This window comes from Leptonotus elevatus, chromosome 8 (genome assembly GCF_054856555.1).
Source record: "Leptonotus elevatus isolate MCC_2025b chromosome 8, RoL_Lele_1.0, whole genome shotgun sequence".
NCBI lineage: Eukaryota > Metazoa > Chordata > Actinopteri > Syngnathiformes > Syngnathidae > Leptonotus > Leptonotus elevatus.
Window position 1 is genome coordinate 23,957,617 of NC_141246.1, and position 19,656 is coordinate 23,977,272.

Here is a 19,656-nt window from a genome sequence, read left to right on the forward strand (position 1 = left end):
CTCACCCCACACTAATTAACCATGACACACTGGGTGGGAAATCCATGCTTATGTTGCATTTTACTGAAGGCAAGCAAGCCTGGATTTGTTGTGTTAATTTTCATTCAGATTAATTTATAAATATAATCTTATACAGTATTCCTCATTCCACAGAAAAACTATTTTATTCAGTTCATGGTCCTTTATTCATTACCATCTTGTGTCAAATAATTCTGTGATCCGTCTGTTATCTTCACCCAGGTCTGTGTCAGGTCTAGACAAGGAGTCAGATCTTGTCCACATGGAGGCCCACACGGCAGATGGAAGTGAGTTTCTGCTACACATGCATTAATAATAATAATAATAGTAATAATAATTGGTGGATATGTTTATGCAAGCGAGCGAGTGACATTGCTGTCATGTAGCTGAACATCAGCATTGTTGCATGCCTATATAACAGTCAGGCTGCGATTTCATTTGTGGCAGTTATTCACTATGGAATTCAAGTATTTATTTGAACCCACCCCAAAAGGAGAGGGATTAGACTAAGAAACAGTCAGAATGCATTAAAATGCCAATCACATGCCTGCAGAAATGTACATTTGTCCTCATTTGACTTGCAGTACACAAAACATTGAATGCAGCACTAAAAAAAACAAGTTGTAGAATGTGAGACATTGAAACGGGTTAGATTACAAATTAGCATCACAATCAAACTTACTGGACTGGTTTGGCTTTCTATGTTATCCTTTACTGTGCTTTGGCTTACTTGTAGCCTATTATGGTCCTCCCTTAACAGTATGCATATTTTGGTAACATTGCATCACAATTTATTTATTTTCAATATACAGATGTGCAATATATCACGTGCAGAGCACAGATGTGTACAGAAGCCAACAGGAACTACCCCTTCCCTGGATACATTGACATCAGTTCATTGGTAGTTCAGGATGACTACATATTCATACAGGTGGGTATTAAAGGACCTTGATATTTTTGGTTTTGGTTTGTTTTAGGATGTAGAGGTTTATTTGTATCAATAGGGAACACAAGTTATATACCACAATGTTTTGGCTATAAGGCAATATAATAATAATAATAATAATAATAATAATAATATTAATATTAATAATAATAACCAACAACAACAGGAGCCAATACTTTGAGGGAAAAAAAGTTTTGATTAATAATTGACTGAATGCACTGTGAAATTTAAACCATAACTTAATTTTCGTTTAGTTTAAATTTAGTTTTCAGGGTGATTCTTTTAGTTTTTATTAGGTTTTTTTTAAGGCTTAATTTTAGTTTGGTTTTATATAGTTTCAGTATTAGTTTTTTCAGGTTTTTTAAATGTGTATTAGTTGTGTGTAATATTTAATAAGCACCATGGTAAAATGAAAAAAAGTAACACATTTCTTACCTACCGTTGCATTTCGGCTGAGTTAAATGAAAAGCATGCGAGCCGAGCCATCGGGGCCAAAAGTCAAGCATGCAAAATTGTCGCCTAGGAGCGATGTCATCTGAAGGTGCTTTTCTATTGGCTGCTGCTAGATGACATCACTTCTGAGTGACACACTTTCAAACGTCTTTATTCCGGTTAAAATCAAAATAAATATACTCAAAATCATATTTAAAATTGTTCCCAAAGGCTCATGTATTAAATTAATTAGCTATCAAAGACTAAAACAAAGCCCTATAATTGCTATAATTATAGTTAGTTTTGAAAACATAAAATTTAGTTTCAGTTAATTTTCATTTTTAAAAAGCATTTTTGCTTTTATTTTATTTTGTTAACGATTTTTTTTAATTTATTTAAGTTTGAGTTTTTTCATTAGTTTGCGTTAACTAAAACAACCTTGGTGGTTTGAAACGATTCAAGAACAGTTCAATTTGAAAGCACAACGATTAGATTCGGTTTGACTCAGTGGAAGTCTAATTTGATTGGATATGGTACGAGGTATGAGACGGTATGTTGCAATGACTTATTTGTTATCATTTTACATACATTTGAATGAACTTGTCAGTACCATAAATGTGCCATTTCCTTCTAAGATATATATTTCCAGTTAAAGACTATTCAATACGTAGTGGAACAATTCGATTTGATTCAATTTGACAAATTTGCATCTTTTAAATAAAAAAAATATTTTCCAGTTCAAACCTTTTTTGTTTACACCCATAGTTTTGGAGAATTGGGGACACATAGAGCATATTAGTGTGTGTGTGTGTGTGTGTGTGTGTGTGTGTAGTTTATGTTTTAATTGACTTCCCCTTTAAATAAAATTGCACTTGCATTCACAGTTTAATGTATGTTTTTTTTAATGGTGTAACAAATCAGAGAACAATGAGGTCTGAGCTGAGATTCAAACACAAAACTTGTGGTAATGCACTCCATGCACTATCCAAGTGTAATATTGTTCCTTCCCCTCCAAATCAATATGAGAATTCAATATTTGTTGGACCCTAGGTGGAATGTTTTAATATTTTATTAGTTTAAAAACTTACGAACATACAGAACTTTGTGCTAAACCGCAAGTATTTTATTATTCATCTATGCTCATACATTTTCATTGCCAATTAATCATGATTAGTGTGACGGACACATTTGAAATGGTAATGTTGGAAACTCAAAGTAACACAGATGCAATTTATTGTCTTTACTGTATTGTAATTTCCACTACATCATGATTATTATGTATTATGACAATGGGCAAATGAGGTTTCATACGTTTTTGTTCAACAGCAAAAGGCAGTATAATTACAAAGGCAGTTTTGTTCAGTCTAACTTTTTATACTGTTCTGTTGGTGTTTGTTAAAGAGAGGCCCACACTGTATTATCGTACCGTGAGCGGTGGGGAATCAATCATAGCAATTCCTTTTAAAGTTCAAACTGCCTCTGGTTATCTCCCAATCGATCTTCTGCTCTTTCCCTCGATTGCATGTAGGACTGTTTCTGCAGGATTCACCAAATACACTCTATAATACACTCTATGTTTCTGCTAGGTCCTAGTGGCTACGAGCTCTTTTTTGTATCATTCTATGCAATTTTGTTCATTTACCACGCCAGGCGAAGAATAACTTGCTATAGGACATTACTGTGGGTGTCACTTCTTCCTAGCCAAGCTTGGCTTCACTGTAAGTTTGAAGGTTTTCCGCCAAAACACATTGTATCAAATATTTTGAGTCTTTCATGGCTTCTGGGCAAATTACAATATTCGACATTGTGTGTGTGATTTGTTGCTGCTGTTAGAAAAACAATTTGTATGTTTTTCCGTGTTCACAATGTTGATTATCAAACTCAGACAATGAGATCGGTGAAATCAGGATTTATTTTACATAAGCTTATGGACACATGGAGTTGCAGCCAAACGCCGCCATTTTCCCCCGCATGTGTGTCCTTTTTTCCCTGAGCAAATCACAAGTATCATTTCGTGATTCTTCAAACCCCTCCCCGTCTTCTTCGTCCAATCCTCAGCCGTTCTTCTCCTTCCCAGACAGTCACATGATACATCAATACACTCACCAAACTTCCCCCTCCTACAATGATGTTGTTTTCAGAGCAGACCTAGATGCCCCTTCCCCCTGACCACAATGATGTTTTGCAAAGATCAGATAAGAATTGCAGTTTGTTTTTCAAAGCAGACCTGCTGGCCCCAGTTTAAACAAAGGAATCTAATTAACACATTTGCTCTGCTCTCAGTACTGTGAAGAGAAAAAACCCCTCTTGCTCAACTGGTTTTGTAAAGACAAAGGAATCTATTTAACACATCACCTTAAATTCCCCACAGAGACATACTGAGTAAATTAAAGCAATTGTGTCCACTTCTAAATAGTAATATTATAAATCAAACATTTATAATTAATTAATTAATTTCACTGCATAACAATAGCCTGAACAAGGCTATTGACTGGCAGCCCAAATCAGATTTTTAGCCCATCCAGATTTAATGTGGATGGCTATTTTGTAGTGTGAACAGTCACAAAGCACATGAAATGCGATTTTTGCGGGACGGATGTGGGAGGTAGTTTCATATCGGATTTGGACAGGATGCGTCTCAGTCTGATCAGCACGGAACAGAACGAATTTGACTGTCCTGACGTCACTCTACGCGTGCAAAACCAATGCACCCAAGCTGTCAATATCCAATCTGTTCGCTGCCCGGCTGTTTCCTCGCATGCTCGGCAGTCTATTGCTCGGCTCCACTGCCCCGTCAGCTCCTGTCATGCTCAACCGGAAACACAGTGACAGTTTATGTTACTGGCGCTGATGCCGGTCTCGCTACCCCATCAGAGCTTCACATGTGCAACCGAAAATAGCGAAATAGTGTCCAGTCATAGTCATAGATATATAGTCGTAATTTTTTTTAAATAAAAATAAAATAATGAAAAATAAAACAAAACCGCTTAACGCACTTGCGAGGAACGGGAAGTACAGAGCGGTAAACAGCGTCACATGACGTCAAACACTACATGCGCTGGGCGCCGCCTTCGTTCAACGTCGCTGCTACAGCAACCTGTCAGATGGGTCAATAATGTGGCTCAGTCTGAACAGCGCCAGATCGGATTTGGTCACTTGCTAAAAACAGTCAGGACAGTCAACCCAAAAAATCAGATTTGAGGAGAAATCCGATTTGCCTGAAGACATTTGGGCCATTTGTTACCGAGCTGTGCAGGGAGACTGAACAAATATGAGTTTGATTATCACAATCTGAAAGAAGATTTATTTAATATTATAATTTATTTATTAATTTACAAGTCAGGAGCACCTGCCTCTGTCTCTGGGCACAAGTCAAACTGTTTCTCTCCCGCCTGTGATGCGGTCATGAAAAAGTGCACAGACAAGCTAAAGAAAAAAAAAAGCTCTTGGAGAGCCTCAGAAAAGGGAAACCAGTCTAATAATGACCCAGAAGAAGAGCATACTACAACTCACAGGATAAAAAAGTAGCATTTAATAGACAATAACAGCTGTCCTACTTAAATTACACATTTATCCATACAAGTGATTCTCACATGCTAAGATATCTCAATGTAATGTGTGATGACGGACTTGCGAGTGAGGGCGATGAAGTACGGAAGAGGATTAGGGTTAGTGAAGAGGGGAAAAAAAAGTTTGGCAGGATTCTGAGTTTATTCTCAGCATTCTGGCTTTAAATTCAGAATTCTGAGATTAAAGTCAGAATTCTCAAATTGAAGTCAGAATTCTGGGGGGCTGGGGGCGGCTGGGGTGGATGGCGGTCGTGGGGGGAGCGGGGGCTGTGGACCAGTGGGGTGCCTGGCGGGCCTGCAGTCCCCCGTCCTGCTGCGTTGGGTTGGGGGCGCGGGCCGTGTTGGGGTGGGGGGCGCTCCTGCTTCTGGGTTTGCTCTCCGGCCGGTGGCCCTGGCGGGGCCCGGGGGTCGTCCTTTGGCGCTGCCGCGGCCTGGGGGGCCCTGAGGTGTTGCGTTTGCTCTGTCCTGGCAGGGGTCGACGGCTCCCCTCTTTGGTGGAGATTTCCATGCATGCCAGATCCACCACACCAGCATCTATCGAAACTCAGCCACAATCTGCTTCTTCCTCAGGTCATTGAATCGGTGGAGGCTGGTGTCTGTGGATCTCACTCTGCTTCGTCTGTCCTTCCTTCCTTTCCTCAGTCTCTCCTTTGGTCTCTTGAGGTCTCCCTGATTTGTTGGAATTTAGATGTTTCTGGGGTTGGTGAAGAACTCTGGTTGGCGGCCCGGTGGGTGGTGTCTGGTCGGTGCTGGATTTCACTTTCCTTTCTTTTCTTTGGTCCTTCCTCGGGTTTCCTGACGGTGGTGTTCGGTTTAGGTGAACGGTATGGGATTTTTTTGGTGGGTTTTTGGTGAACTAACGAATACACACATACTCACCCACATACAAAATAATAAAAAAAATGAAAATGAAAAAAAGAGCAATGATGATGACATTACCGAATGAAGCTCTTAAAAGGAAAAAATAATAAATAAATAAAATAATTCTGAGAATAAAGTGAGTATTCTCACTTTAATCTCAGAATTCAGAGATTAAAGTCAGAATTTTCACTTTAAAAGTCAGAATTCTGAGAATAAAGTGAGAATCCTGCCAACCCTTTTTTTTCCTCTTCACTGACCCTAATCGTCTTCCGTAATGAAGCCTTCGTAATTGCAAAAAAATAAAAAACAAACACCTTGCTTCCATTTCCAACATGCTATCTTTGCGAAGCAAGTTTTCTGCATCGGTAGAGATTAAAACAAAATTGTGGAATAGACTGGACAGTAAGTAACACACTTAAGGTGTCATTGTCTCCCATTACTTCAAGATAGTACTGTGTCGTTAAAGAGAAACAGGAGCATGTCCCCTCTAATTACAACATTCAAGTGTAATGGTGGGTTGCATTTTTAATAATTTGTTATATTTGTTTCTTTGCAGGTTCATCAAATATAGCGTTACGTGAAATCGCTCCGATGTAAAAGAGGTTGTGGTCGCTGGTCTAGACGGAATTTCCCAGACAGCACAGGCGGCTCAGTTGCAAAACTTAAATGTTTCCCTCAGCAAAGAATAATTGGACTATTGATTGGCCTAAGGCTTTTTTTTATTTACCAGTCTACTTTAGAATACTCAAAGTGCATTGCAAGGACAGCATCCTTTGAATGCCAGCCAGGGCATTGTTACAAATGGCTATAGTCTAAAATATATAAAAGTCCACTTGACACCTACCCAAATTTGTAAATAAAAGAATATGCACCATGCAAAAAAAAGTAAGCAAATGCATCTGGGTTGAGATATGCTTTGTTTTTTCTGAAAAAAATCTTATGGTCAGATAAATCTGCACAAAGCATGACACAAAATATCAAGGATTTGTAAACATTTTAATGATTGTTATATATTGTATTTAGTGTTTTGTAGAATATATTTCGTTCATTATTTGTAAGAGACTTACTGTCATGGTCTGTGTTTTGGTTTGTTTTATTGGTCATGTTTCCCCCCAGTGTGTCTCCCTTTGTCAATGTCTCGTCAAATTTGATCATGTCCTCCTATGCTTGTCATCTCGGTCCCTGGTGTTACCCAATCAATTCCCCAAGCCACGTGTGTCATGTGCTGGTGTCTCTCGTTGTCTCGTAACTGTGTGTATTTAGGCCCTGTCCACACAAAAGCCAGTTTCAATGTATCCTCACAAGTTTCTTACCGTTCAGGCCGTTCGTCCACACGATGGCGTGGTTTCGGAGGTTGAAACCGATCACTTTTGAAACCGAGCTCCAGAGTGGAAAGATTTCAAAACGCGCCCTGTACGCGTCCGTCTGGTACCATATGCAGGATACTCCTCCAGTGGTGACGTATTGGTCGCAGCTCGATGACGACGCATTGTCGCACATTGATGACGTATGCGCCAATTCTCGCGGGACTGCGTGCGAACCATCAGTCTGTCAACAACAATGGTGGATAGCCGTGTCGTAGTCGTTTTGCGCAGCCTCCTTAGCTTGCTTATGCAGCAAAATATTTTGCTTCTTTATTCCCACGTTCAACAAGCGGTGTTGTATTTGAATCACCCACAATTGTCACTTCTCCTGTGTTGGTCTTTTTCCATGTTGTTTTGATACATGTAGATTGCAATAAAGTGTCTTCTTCGCTGATTCTTCTTCGTCTGTGTTTTGGTTTGTTTTATTGGTCATTTTTTCCTAGCGTGTCTTCCTTTGTTAATGTCTCGTCAAGTTTTATCATTTCCCCCTGTGCTTGTCAACCCTGGTGTTACCCAATCAGTTCCCTAAGCCACGTGTGTCTTGTGCAGGTGTCTCTCGTTATCTCGTTACTGTGTGTATTTAATTCCCTGCTTTCTTTCAGTCCTTGTCGAGTCATTGTTTGTGTCACACCCGGTTTCCAGCTCCCGCATTTGGATCCGCAACCTCCACACTATTACACTTACTATTGACATGAATGTATTACTCGAGCTTATGTGAGTTGCCTGAAATGTTGACTCAAACATCCGTAAGTCCTTAAAAAAAACAATACACTACAACTAATATAATACTACTGTGGAAAATGCTGCCGGCCAGCTAAACCAGCAAACATTCAGTCTGTATCTGTCACAGAGTAGAGAGATGCAGTGCTGATGCTGCTCTTTAGGTGAAAGATGGCTGGGATATTTCACCAGTAAAAACAGACTGTAAATGTAACAAAACAAACTTTTTTCTTTCTTTTTTTTAAATCACCAAATGTGTGACTCCGCATGTGCCAAACCTCGAGTATGTGGGTGGGGTGGGGTGGGGGGGTCAACCATTGTGTACTTTGCCTGGCAAGACAAAAGACTTTCTTTTTTTTTCCACTTGTCTCTTTTTTTACCCCATTAGCTGTTTAATATGTGTTTTTTTAGTAGAGCTGTAACGATATCCAAACATCACAATGTGAAAGTCACAATAAGATAATTATCACAAATTTGTGGGGAGGTTGACGATATAAAAAAAAGGTCACAATATTGTAAAAAAACAAAAACAAAGAGCTCATACAAAAAAAAAAAATTGTGCTTTTGTACATAACAGTAATGCATTTCAACGACCTACAATCTCTAATAACACTCAATATTGAGGCACTTACTTGCTAATGCATGCACACATTGAGTTCCTCCACATATTGACTCATAAGTTCACAAGCATGTTATGTTCCCCTTCTTCTGACCATTAGCGTGGATTTTAAACCTAGAAGGGCCAAAATATGCCTTGTGAAAATTAAACTGCACTAAAAAACTAGCCACCAGAGGGTGCTAAAACTGCACAAATGGAAATTCTGCTTATAATATCAAAACCTGATGACGACGATATTGTGGCAGTTTTAATATAAGGATATCACAATATTGCCGTTATTGTAACATCCCTATTGATTAGTGATGAGAAAATGAAGCTGCATGAACCACTTGCGATTTTTATATATGTATTTATTTACTCCTCTAGATCAGTGATGCTCAATATTTTTTACACAAGAGCCACATTAGCAAAGATAAGTGGAGCCACTTTAGCGACATTATAGGCCAAATCTCCAAGCCCTTACAATAAGCTGGAACATCGAAGGTAGCACACTGTGTTGCCATGTTTGACAGTTACCTCTTTTTTGAAAGCAACTGAGATGAATTGAGATGAAAGGAGACTTATAATGTGGGCGTTTGCATTTTAGTTGTGTAATGTTTGTTATATATTTATGTAGCAGAATATATTTAAAAAAATTGTATTGACTTTTTCCATATGGTTCTAAGTTGACACTATGCCTGTGCTGATATTACATTATGATGGTATGATGACAGTGAGCAAAAATATGTCTATATCACGGTATCACATTATTAAAATTACGGCTCTAAAATGTTTTGTCAGGTTGTGGCATGGGGTGGAGGACCCAAATGCAGGGAGCAAAAGCAGCAAGGCAGGGATGCAGTCAAAAAGGGGGATTTAATTAAGAAAAAGGCAAACAAGGTACTTGGCAAAAATAACAAAATCAGCAATGTCTAAAAACGTAAATCAAAGCAACAACTCAAACAGGACGACAGCTAGGCGAAGACATAATGACGACAGGACATGGCATGGGTCTGACAATGACTCGGCAAGGACTGAAAGAAAGCAGGGAACTAAATACACATAGTAACGAGACAACGAGAGACACCTGGACAAGACACACGTGTCTTGGGGAGCTGATTGGGTAACACCAGGGGCCGGAATAACAAGCACAGGGGAGGACATGATAAAACTTGACGAGACATTGACAAACGGAGAAACACAAGGAAAACATGACCCATAAACAAAACCAAAACACAGACCATGACAGTCCTTTGTTAATACAGTATTTGGGTAAACTACTCATCTAACAGGCTACTTTGAAGGAGCATGTGTTTGTGCATTTGTTTATAATAAATCCGATAAAGGTAATTTAATCAACTGTACTGTGCTGAATTATTACTGAACACAAGTTTGGAGCTGTGGCATCAGTAGAAAAGCGAGTGAGTGTTGATCATGTTGCCTAGCAACCATACTTGCGTCGCACCACACACAAATGAGTCAGTAACAATAGAGATCAGATAAAACAACAAATGATTCAAAATCGGACTCACGACGACATTACAATGACTGTGTAGTTGTTTGTGATTGGTGCTTTCAAACTGTACTTTTCTGCACTGTCAATTTGAATAAATATCCTGTTCTTAAATAAACGGATGTATTTTTCTTTAACTGAGTCATAGATTAATTGAAAAATAATTGACAGATAATCAATTGTTAAAATAATCATTAGTTGCCGTCCTAATATTCAGCAAAATGACAAAATGTATGCAGAGTTTTAAGTGTGTGTAATTGAGAATATTGTTTTGTAGGTGCCCACGTCGGGACGAGCCACTTATTATGTTTCCTACAAGAGAGACCTATTCATCCAAATCAAACTTCCAAAATATTCCTTGCCAAAGGTAGGTTGAAATATTTTTGTGTGTGTTAACTTTGTGATGGTTCAATCAAGTTCGTTATGTCTATCAATGCAGATATTCGGTTTCTAGAAAAAGTATGAGAACCCTTTGGAATTGCCTGCATTTCTGCAAAAAAAAATCATAAAATGTGAACTGATTACCATGTAAGCAGTGTTGAGAAGGTTACTTTAAAAAAGTAATTATTTATAGTTGCTCATTACTTGCTTAAAAAAGTAACTGAGTTAGTAATTGAATTAATTCATAATAAAAGTAACTTGTTACCAGGCAAAGTAACTATTTTCATTACTTATTGTTTATATCAAATAATTTGGATTTTCATTGTATTTATTATTATTATTATTATAGAATGAATTCAAATAGCGTCTAGGCTATATATGGTGTTTTGATTTATTTTTGTGAGTATTTATGTCTCACAAATGCCCCACTCCATAATATGACATATCATATAATAATAATAATAATAATAATAATAATAATAATAATTAGAATTCATTATATTTGGAGTGGTGATGTATGTTCTACCACTGCCAGTTACTACAGCTATCAGAATATTAATAAAAAATAAAATAAATACTGTATATATGGTGATTTGTGGCACATATGTCATCTATAGGTAATTTGTAGACAGTCCTAGACAGTCCCTCCAGGATTTCACGGGGATTTTTTATTATTGTTGCGGGCTAAAATAATCAATAATATATAAAATAAATTGCCAATGCTATTGAAATATACAGTGCTTAATGCTATCATGGCCAAAATCATTGCCATAACTACTAATCCATTAACTCCTCAAAATCATCAGCTTCCACTTGAGCTCTCTAAAAAACTTAATTAATTTCAATTAATATGGTGATATATCTTCAGTTTATAATCCTACACAAGGCATGTTTAATGATTGATTTACATAAGAAAACTGCCCAATTCTAGACTTAACGTGCATCATTCACATACAAATGTCATTCCATCGCCTCCCTGAGTGTGAGCATATTTCTTTCAACACTTTTCATGTGTTTCGCACTCGAGAAATAAGATAAATACAATTGTTGGCGCTATTAATTACACTAGGTGAGCGTGTCGCTATGATTTACCAGTATCTTTATCACTGTTATGGTGCTTGTGGAGTCGCAATATGGTTCTTGGTGGAACAGAATTGTCAACAAATCGCTCCTCATGGCGGCCGTTTTTCAGCAAATCTCGACTGTTATTTTTGATTAATGTCACTCTTGTCAAAGTTGGCAAACCAGTTCCAGGAGAGGATGTGGACTCTTTGCTAAAATATGATAAGCCTTAATCCAGAAGGAAGAAGGGCGACACGTCCATCACGTCGTGAATCGTGACACGCTTCCCACGGCACCTCCAAAATAAAAGTCACTACACATTTCAGCTGTCAAGTTGCTTTTATTGTGACGAGGTCCGACAACAACAGTGCCGCTAACTGTGCGCAAATGACAGTTTGCCGCAACGTCTTTTAACGCAACGCATTTCTCACACAATAACGATAACGGCGTTTCAAATATGGGGAGAATAATTAGTTGGATTAATCAGTTTATTGAAAACATTTGGAGTTACCTAACGCCGTTAGTTTAAACGCCGTTATTCCCAACACTGCATGTAAATCACAACAGATAAGCATCCTATTTAAACCAATCTCAGTATGTGAGATTACAAGTGTGCTTCAAATATATAATCACTGCTTGGCAGGATACATATCCTTGGCACTGTATAAAACTTACATAAAAACAAAACAATAATTTGCTAATTACCACCTATTTTCAAATGAAACACCACAAAGACAAGATGTTCATACTAATGAACATTACTAGGTTTTTTTTGTATATATTCTCTCATTTTTATCTTGATGCCTGCCACACATTCCAATAAAACTGGGATGAGGACAAAAGACTGGGAAATATAAAATATATTGATATTTATGAATTTAATATGATTTTTCTTATACTTTTTCTTGCATCACAAGCTGCTATGCAGCACAAGATACAGTATACTGTGCAATTTGTTATTAACTGTCTATATTCACAGCACATCATTGATCTCATGAACATGTCCACAAGGTTAGCCTGCGTTAATCTCACCCCTCCCACCCTCTGATCATAACTCCTTTTAATCTCTGCTCCCTGTTAGGATTTACACATTGTCAGCACAGATGAAAAGCAGGTATTTGCGGCAGTGCAAGAGTGGAACCAGAATGACACCTATAACCTCTACCTGTCCGACACTAGAGGCATCTACTTCACCTTGGCCATGGAAAATGTCAAGACCACTAAAGGCATGGGAGGGAACCAGATGCTGGATTTGTATGAGGTAGGCTCAGAATGAAATTGGTTATAAATGTAAGGAAACATATCACCAATTACATCTATGGGAAGTCATATTGACTACGATCTTCTTATTGCAATTCACTATAAACCATCTGCGTGTCAAGAAGGGGGAGCTTGAGGACCCAAATGCGGCAAGACAGGGCAAGGAGGCAGAGGTTCGATCAAAAAAGGGATTTTAATTTCTACAAAACAAAAGGCGAGATCTAAATTGCACGGAAAAACATAACATGGAGAAAACAACAAGGCAAAACGGGCAGCATGACATGGGGGGGGAAAATCCAAGGCAAAAACAGGCAGCATGACATCGGGGGGAAAATCCAACAATGACCCGACACAGACAGAGGGGAGACAGCAGACTAAATACACAGACTAACGACACAACAAGACACACGTGGCTGAGGGCACTGATTGGATCACACTTAAACAAGACCAAGGGAGACACACAAGGAAAACAGAACCCAAAACATGACAGAACCCCTCCCTCAAGGGACGGCTCCCAGACGTCCCTAACACAAAAAGGTCCAAAAACAGGGCGGGCGGAGGGGGGCCCGGAGGCGGGAACCTGGCACACCCATCAAGGCCAGTCCGGGGGGCGTCCCGGACGCCAGACGAGGGGAGCCCGGCGGCGCCGGTCCGGAGGGCACCCCGGACGCCACACTGGAGCAAAGGGCGACCACAACGTGCGCCGCCAGACAGGGAGAAGACGGCAGTGGGACGTGCACCTCCTTGGTCCGGTGTCTTGAGGCTGCCGTGGCACGGGGTCTTGGGGCTGCCGTGGAGGCGGCAGACCTGGCACGGGGTCTTGGGGCTGCCGTGGAGGCGGCAGACCTGGCACGGGGTCTTGGGGCTGCCGTGGAGGCGGCAGACCTGGCACGGGGTCTTGGGGCTGCCGTGGAGGCGGCAGACCTGGCACGGGGTCTTGGGGCTGCCGTGGAGGCGGCAGACCTGGCACGGGGTCTTGGGGCTGCCGTGGAGGCGGCAGACCTGGCACGGGGTCTTGGGGCTGCCGTGGAGGCGGCAGACCTGGCACGGGGTCTTGGGGCTGCCGTGGAGGCGGCAGACCTGGCACGGGGTCTTGGGGCTGCCGTGGAGGCGGCAGACCTGGCACGGGGTCTTGGGGCTGCCGTGGAGGCGGCAGACCTGGCACGGGGTCTTGGGGCTGCCGTGGAGGCGGCAGACGTGGCTCGGGGTCTTGGGGCTGCCGTGGAGGCGGCAGACGTGGCTCGGGGTCTTGGGGCTGCCGTGGAGGCGGCAGACGTGGCTCGGGGACTTGGAACTGCGGCGGCAGACGTGGCTCGGGGACTTGGAACTGCGGCGGCAGACGTGGCTCGGGGACTTGGAACTGCGGCGGCAGACGTGGCTCGGGGACTTGGAACTGCGGCGGCTGCCGCGGAGCCGGCACGGGGACCTGGGGCTGCCGCGGAGCCGGCACGGCGACCTGGGGCTGCCGCGGAGCCGGCACGGCGACCTGGGGCTGCCGCGGAGCCGGCACGGCGACCTGGGGCTGCCGCGGAGCCGGCACGGCGACCTGGGGCTGCGGCGGACGTGGTTCGGGGACCTGGGGCTGCGGCGGACGTGGTTCGGGGACATGTGCTTGGCTTGGCGGTAGCTGGGTGAACATGGCTTGGGGTGGCGTGGCTGAAGTAGACTTGAGAGCAGAAACTGGGGCCACATCAGCCTGCCACCATGGGGAGTGAGGAGCAGCAGGGATACTAGAAACCGAGGATACTGAGACTGAAGGAACGTGACGAGAAGAAACGGGATTGGGTTAGGAACCAGGTGAAGTGGGGACTAAGTCTTGACGTGGCGGTAATGTGGGGCTATGAGGTGCACAAGATGGGGACCAGAGTGATGAACTTGGCGGGGACCGAGGTGACGGGGGGGTGACATGACCCGGTGTTAAAATAATCCGCAAACGAAAACTGACGAAAACATGTAAGGGTTTATGCTGGTGAAAAAATCCAAATCGGTGTCTAAATCGGAACTGGAATCTGTAAGTGCATTAACCAAAAAACAGCCTTCTTCATCTTCATCATCGGTGAAGTCTGTGTCTATGAAACAATGGGGTGACAAAATGGTGTCATAGGGCAGGGACTTAAGTGAACTAAGGAGATCGGGTGAATGGGGAACAGAGGACAAGGTGGAACCAGCCAGAGAAAAATAACTTACATGAAGGGAATGGGATTGGGTGGCAGGCTGACGGTGATTTTGAGCCGACCGACGGCGTGCCGGTCGGTAACGGGAGCTTCCCGCTGGGTCTGATCTTGGTCGGGTCATTCTGTCAAGAAGGGGGAGCTTGAGGACCCAAATGCGGGAAGACAGGGCAAGGAGGCAGAGGTTCGATCAAAAAAGGGATTTTAATTTCTACAAAACAAAAGGCGAGATCTAAATTGCACGGAAAAACATAACATGGAGAAAACAACAGGGCAAAACGGGCAGCATGACATGGGGGGGAAAATCCAAGGCAAAAACAGGCAGCAAGACATGGGGGGGGAAAATCCAACAATGACCCGACACAGACAGAGGGGAGACAGCAGACTAAATACACAGACTAACGACACAACAAGACACACCTGGGGCAAGACACAAGTGGCTGAGGGCACTGATTGGATCACACGAGGAAGGGCAGGATCACACTTAAACAAGACCAAGGGAGACACACAAGGAAAACAGAACCCAAAACATGACACTGCGCAACCATTAAAATTACTGGAAAGAGTACACAACTTCAGTTTCCAATACAGCCATTTATTTTTGTTGTAGCTGCATTGTATCTATACCGAAACATTGCTGTTAAATCATTCTTTAATTGAACCCACCAATTTTACACATTTGCTCAGTGATCACCGTCACTGAAAAAAATGGTCTGTGTTTTGACGGACAGATTTCCCACCATTAAAAATTCTCATACAATAACGATAACGGCGTTTCAAATCAAGGCTTGTTCCCAAAAATTAAAATTAAAATGTAAACATAGCTGAACCTGATATCTTTGCTCAAGGACTGATAGTCACTTAGGAGCTGTTACGCCTTCGAAAAGCAACTACTCCTGACTTTCCTGATTGCTAAAATAAGTACCGTACTGATTCTAGCTTGTAAAACAACATGGAACTAGTGAACTGGTCTTTAAGTGCTCTGGACAAGATCAGAACTGGACCTGGTCAACGCTCATGTCCGGGTGGAACTTTCATGTCTGGATTTGCAGAAAATAGCTGGGGAAAATGGCGGCCGCTGTGTCTAGCCTCACTCGAAGTTGGAGACGCCAAAGACATCTACCTGTTCATCACGCTGGTGGCTGGGATGCTTCTGCTAGGAATCAGAGCCCTCTGGCTGCATCGAGCCTCAGAAAAATGCAGGATGGGCAAAAAGAAGGCGATGGAAATGGCCACTGTGGCTCTGAACAACCTGGAGATGATTGCTCGTCGGAACGCAGCGATGAACAGAAATCGAGACGAGGAAGAAATTGACATAAGGGTGTGGCTGGATGCGGGCTGCCATTTATTCTCAGCTATCCAATGCTACTGCACCGAACTGATCAACAAGAGAACAAATCAACGTTTTGATTTAAAAAAAAAAGACTATTGGGAAGACGAACTTTAATAAGTGATAACAAATTAATAAGCTTCGGCTTCATCCCGTCAGCCCTTTTTCTTTTCGGGTATAATTGTATGCGGAATATGAATGTTGTAAATTGTCTCTATGATTTTCCGAAAGGAAAAATGAACAAAGAAACAAACAAAACAAACATTCCAATTCATACCACTGGCTCAGTACTTTATACTTATATAATGGATTCTTGTTTTCCGTGATTAATTTGTTCAAAGTAATCCATCCAGACACCTAAAAATATAAAAAAAAAAATACATTTAAGTAAAGAAAAACTACAGTTTAACATATATAAAATAATGTAAAAATATAAATAACTGATTAAATGGATAAAATGAGCATTAAGCAATAAGAATCAGACTCTTGATGGCATCTAAATGATAGGGAAGAGGAGAGGTTATTGTTTGGAAGGGGAATACGTCACTTTTCTACATGCCTTTTTTGCTGAAATTCTTTTGTTTTTCATGTCTTCTTTATCAAAGGGCCAGGACTGAAAACTTTCAAAAGACCAATAGTAGCTTCTTGAACATTCATACGAGTGTACATATTCTTTTGAAATGTTTCCAATGAGCATGTGGGTGCTGGTCATGCATGTGAGGAGGCCCTGCATCCTGTGACACAGCAACGCAAGATATAGGGCATGTCCAAATAGTAAACAAATGACTGGTAGCATAACAAAAACGCAGCATGGTGATATGTTCCAACGATGTGCGCACGCTGAATGAGATTGTAGCTTAACTTCTTTCAAATAAACGACTAGTCGACACTGTACAACTCTAGCAATAACATTATATTGTGCGCATACTTATCCGATTAAACACCTCCGGATGGATACGTGGAGTCAAGGAATTTGTTTTGTGTTATGATGTTGAATCAACGCAAAAATGTTATGTTGAATTTATTATTTTATGTTGAATGTATTAATCCTCATTGTGTCCAATTTATTAGATATTGTTAAATTTAATTTATTATTATTTATTATTTCATCATATTGAATTTACTAAACACCATTATGTAGAATTTATTTAAAGGGGATGTATCTCTGTATTTGAAGCCCTTCCACGGTTAACTATAGGGATATAATGATTAAATCTTACCTTTGACACCATGGCAATGTAACTTTTTTAGGAAATATTAGGTATTTTACCGGTTATTTTTCTAGCGCGGAAGTGCGTTTTAGTATAACCCCGCCTCTCTCCATGTGGTTGCCGCACCCCTCTCGCACCACCCACTAAACTCTGGAGCGCTGCGTTCAAACCCTCCTCTGCCACACAGCCCTTGCAATACAACCACATCTTTACATGTGGAAATTGAATGAATGTTAAATTTTTTAATAAACATTTGAAACAAAACGACTCCTTTGCTGCAAGAAATCATAGCAGAGGATGAGGGGGACATGAACCCAGGACCTTCTGCTTATAGGGTGAGTGCACTAACCGCTACACCATTCATTTAGCTAGACTCAACGGTGTAGAAATTTTACTTGTAGTTTACACAAGCGTCAGCCACAACCTGGGAATTTAAGACGGCCAATTGTCATTGCACTTTGGCATTGCAAATGTGAAGGATAATTGATTGCTTTGAATTAATTTGGACATAATGTTTACTGATAAAGGCTACTTTTATCACTATCCTATGAGCATGGAGGTCTCAGAAAAAATGGGCGTGTGTTTAGTCCGCATAGGTGAAACGCCTATAAAGAAAGCAAGGCAAGTCTCATAGCGTTCCTAAAGAAACAACATCGGAAGAGTCACCCTCCTCCACGCCATGCTCTTGTCAATCACCAGACACATTCAAGAGTTTTGATCATCCCTTTAGAAACCATCCTTATTTATATAGCGCTTTAACAGCCTTAGCTGTCACAAAGCGCTTTACAGAAACACAACATAAAACAAACATAACAAAACATTAACAGCAATACAATCACAATCACAAACACAATCAAAACTAGAGCTGCGAGCAGCTATAAAGGGCCCTCGCAACCCTGGCCATGTTGGGCGAATTGCACGTCAGGGTACTGGCCTGTTGGGGTACTGTTACATAGGACAAGGACCGTCTAAAATGTAAATGTATTTGCCATACCTTGCATGTGCAAAGTTTGGTTAAAAGGCCAAAAATGATGCGCAATTCCCAAAATAAAATCAAAATGGCGGACTTCCTGTTATGTTTAGCATATGGTTACAGAATACTTTATAGTAGGTCTTGGGCTGATAGGTATGCATCACTAATTTTAACAAATGTAGCTAGATCATACAATCTGAAATGCTTCATCAAAATGTGTAGGGGCGCTATTGAGCCATTTATTGGAAATTGCACAAAAATCTAAAAAATATTCATGTTCATGATGAGTCTGATGTGTGTGCAAAGTTTCATGAGTTTCCCCCTATGTTTAGACCCTAAAAAAAAAGCATAATTTTTCTTTGCAAACAATGCATCGCTACGGCAACAGCGTGCGACAAAATAAAAAGATTTTGATAACTATTCATCTTAAACATCTCAAAATGAAACACACCAAGTTTGAAGATAATCAGATACATTTTGTAGGAGGAGTTTGTTCAAATATGACCTCTATAAAAGGCCCCACATTTTTTTTATTAAATCAAAATGGCGGTCTTCCTGTTTTGGTTAAGCATATGGCTTCAAGAGACTTTTTTGTACGTCGTCGGCTGTTATATACGCCTCCAAATTATCATAGCGCTAGATGAAACATACAACCGGGAATGCATCGTTAAAGAGGATTTTTGGAACTCAAAATGTGATGGCCCTCCCCTGTGGGACTTCCTGTTGGGTTTAGCACTTGGCACCTACAGACTTTTTTGTACATTGTGGGCGGTTACATATGCCTCCAAATTTTTTTACCTCTAGGTCAGGCGTGCTCAAGTTCGGTCCTCGAGAGCCCCTATCCAGAATGTTTTTCATGTTTCTCTCCACTAACACACCTGATCATTAGATTCAGCTGTGCTGCAGGAGGGAAACATTGTCGAGGATCGAACTTGAGCACCCCTGCTCTAGGTGCTTCGTACAACCGGGAATGATTCATTAAGAAGGAATTGTTTTCCTTCGCAAGTGCATGCCATGCATATGGCTCCAAAATAGTTTTTTGTACTTTGAGGGCTGTTACATATGCCTTCAAACTTTGGTAACTCTATGTGAAACATACAACAAGGAATTTTGAAACGCAAAATTTTATGCCCTGCCTCTGGGGGACTTCCTGTTAGGTGTAGCATATGGTACCAATATACTTTTTTGTAGGTTGTGGGCTGTTACATATGTGTCCAACAGGCTGGATAGGGGCTCTCGAGGACCGA

The 19,656-nt window shown here is 41.1% G+C and overlaps 1 protein-coding gene across 1 annotated transcript in view; it reads left to right on the top strand.

The window, feature by feature from the left end:
- The window catches only part of sorcs3a (sortilin related VPS10 domain containing receptor 3a), a 262,848-nt gene that overhangs the window by 177,765 nt on the left and 65,427 nt on the right, over positions 1-19,656 (top strand). Inside the window, exons 6-9 of the mRNA XM_086082047.1 lie at positions 241-305; positions 831-949; positions 10,299-10,388; positions 12,546-12,725. Of these exons, the coding sequence (XP_085938173.1) occupies positions 241-305; positions 831-949; positions 10,299-10,388; positions 12,546-12,725 (454 nt within the window). The remainder of the gene's footprint in view (positions 1-240; positions 306-830; positions 950-10,298; positions 10,389-12,545; positions 12,726-19,656) is intronic.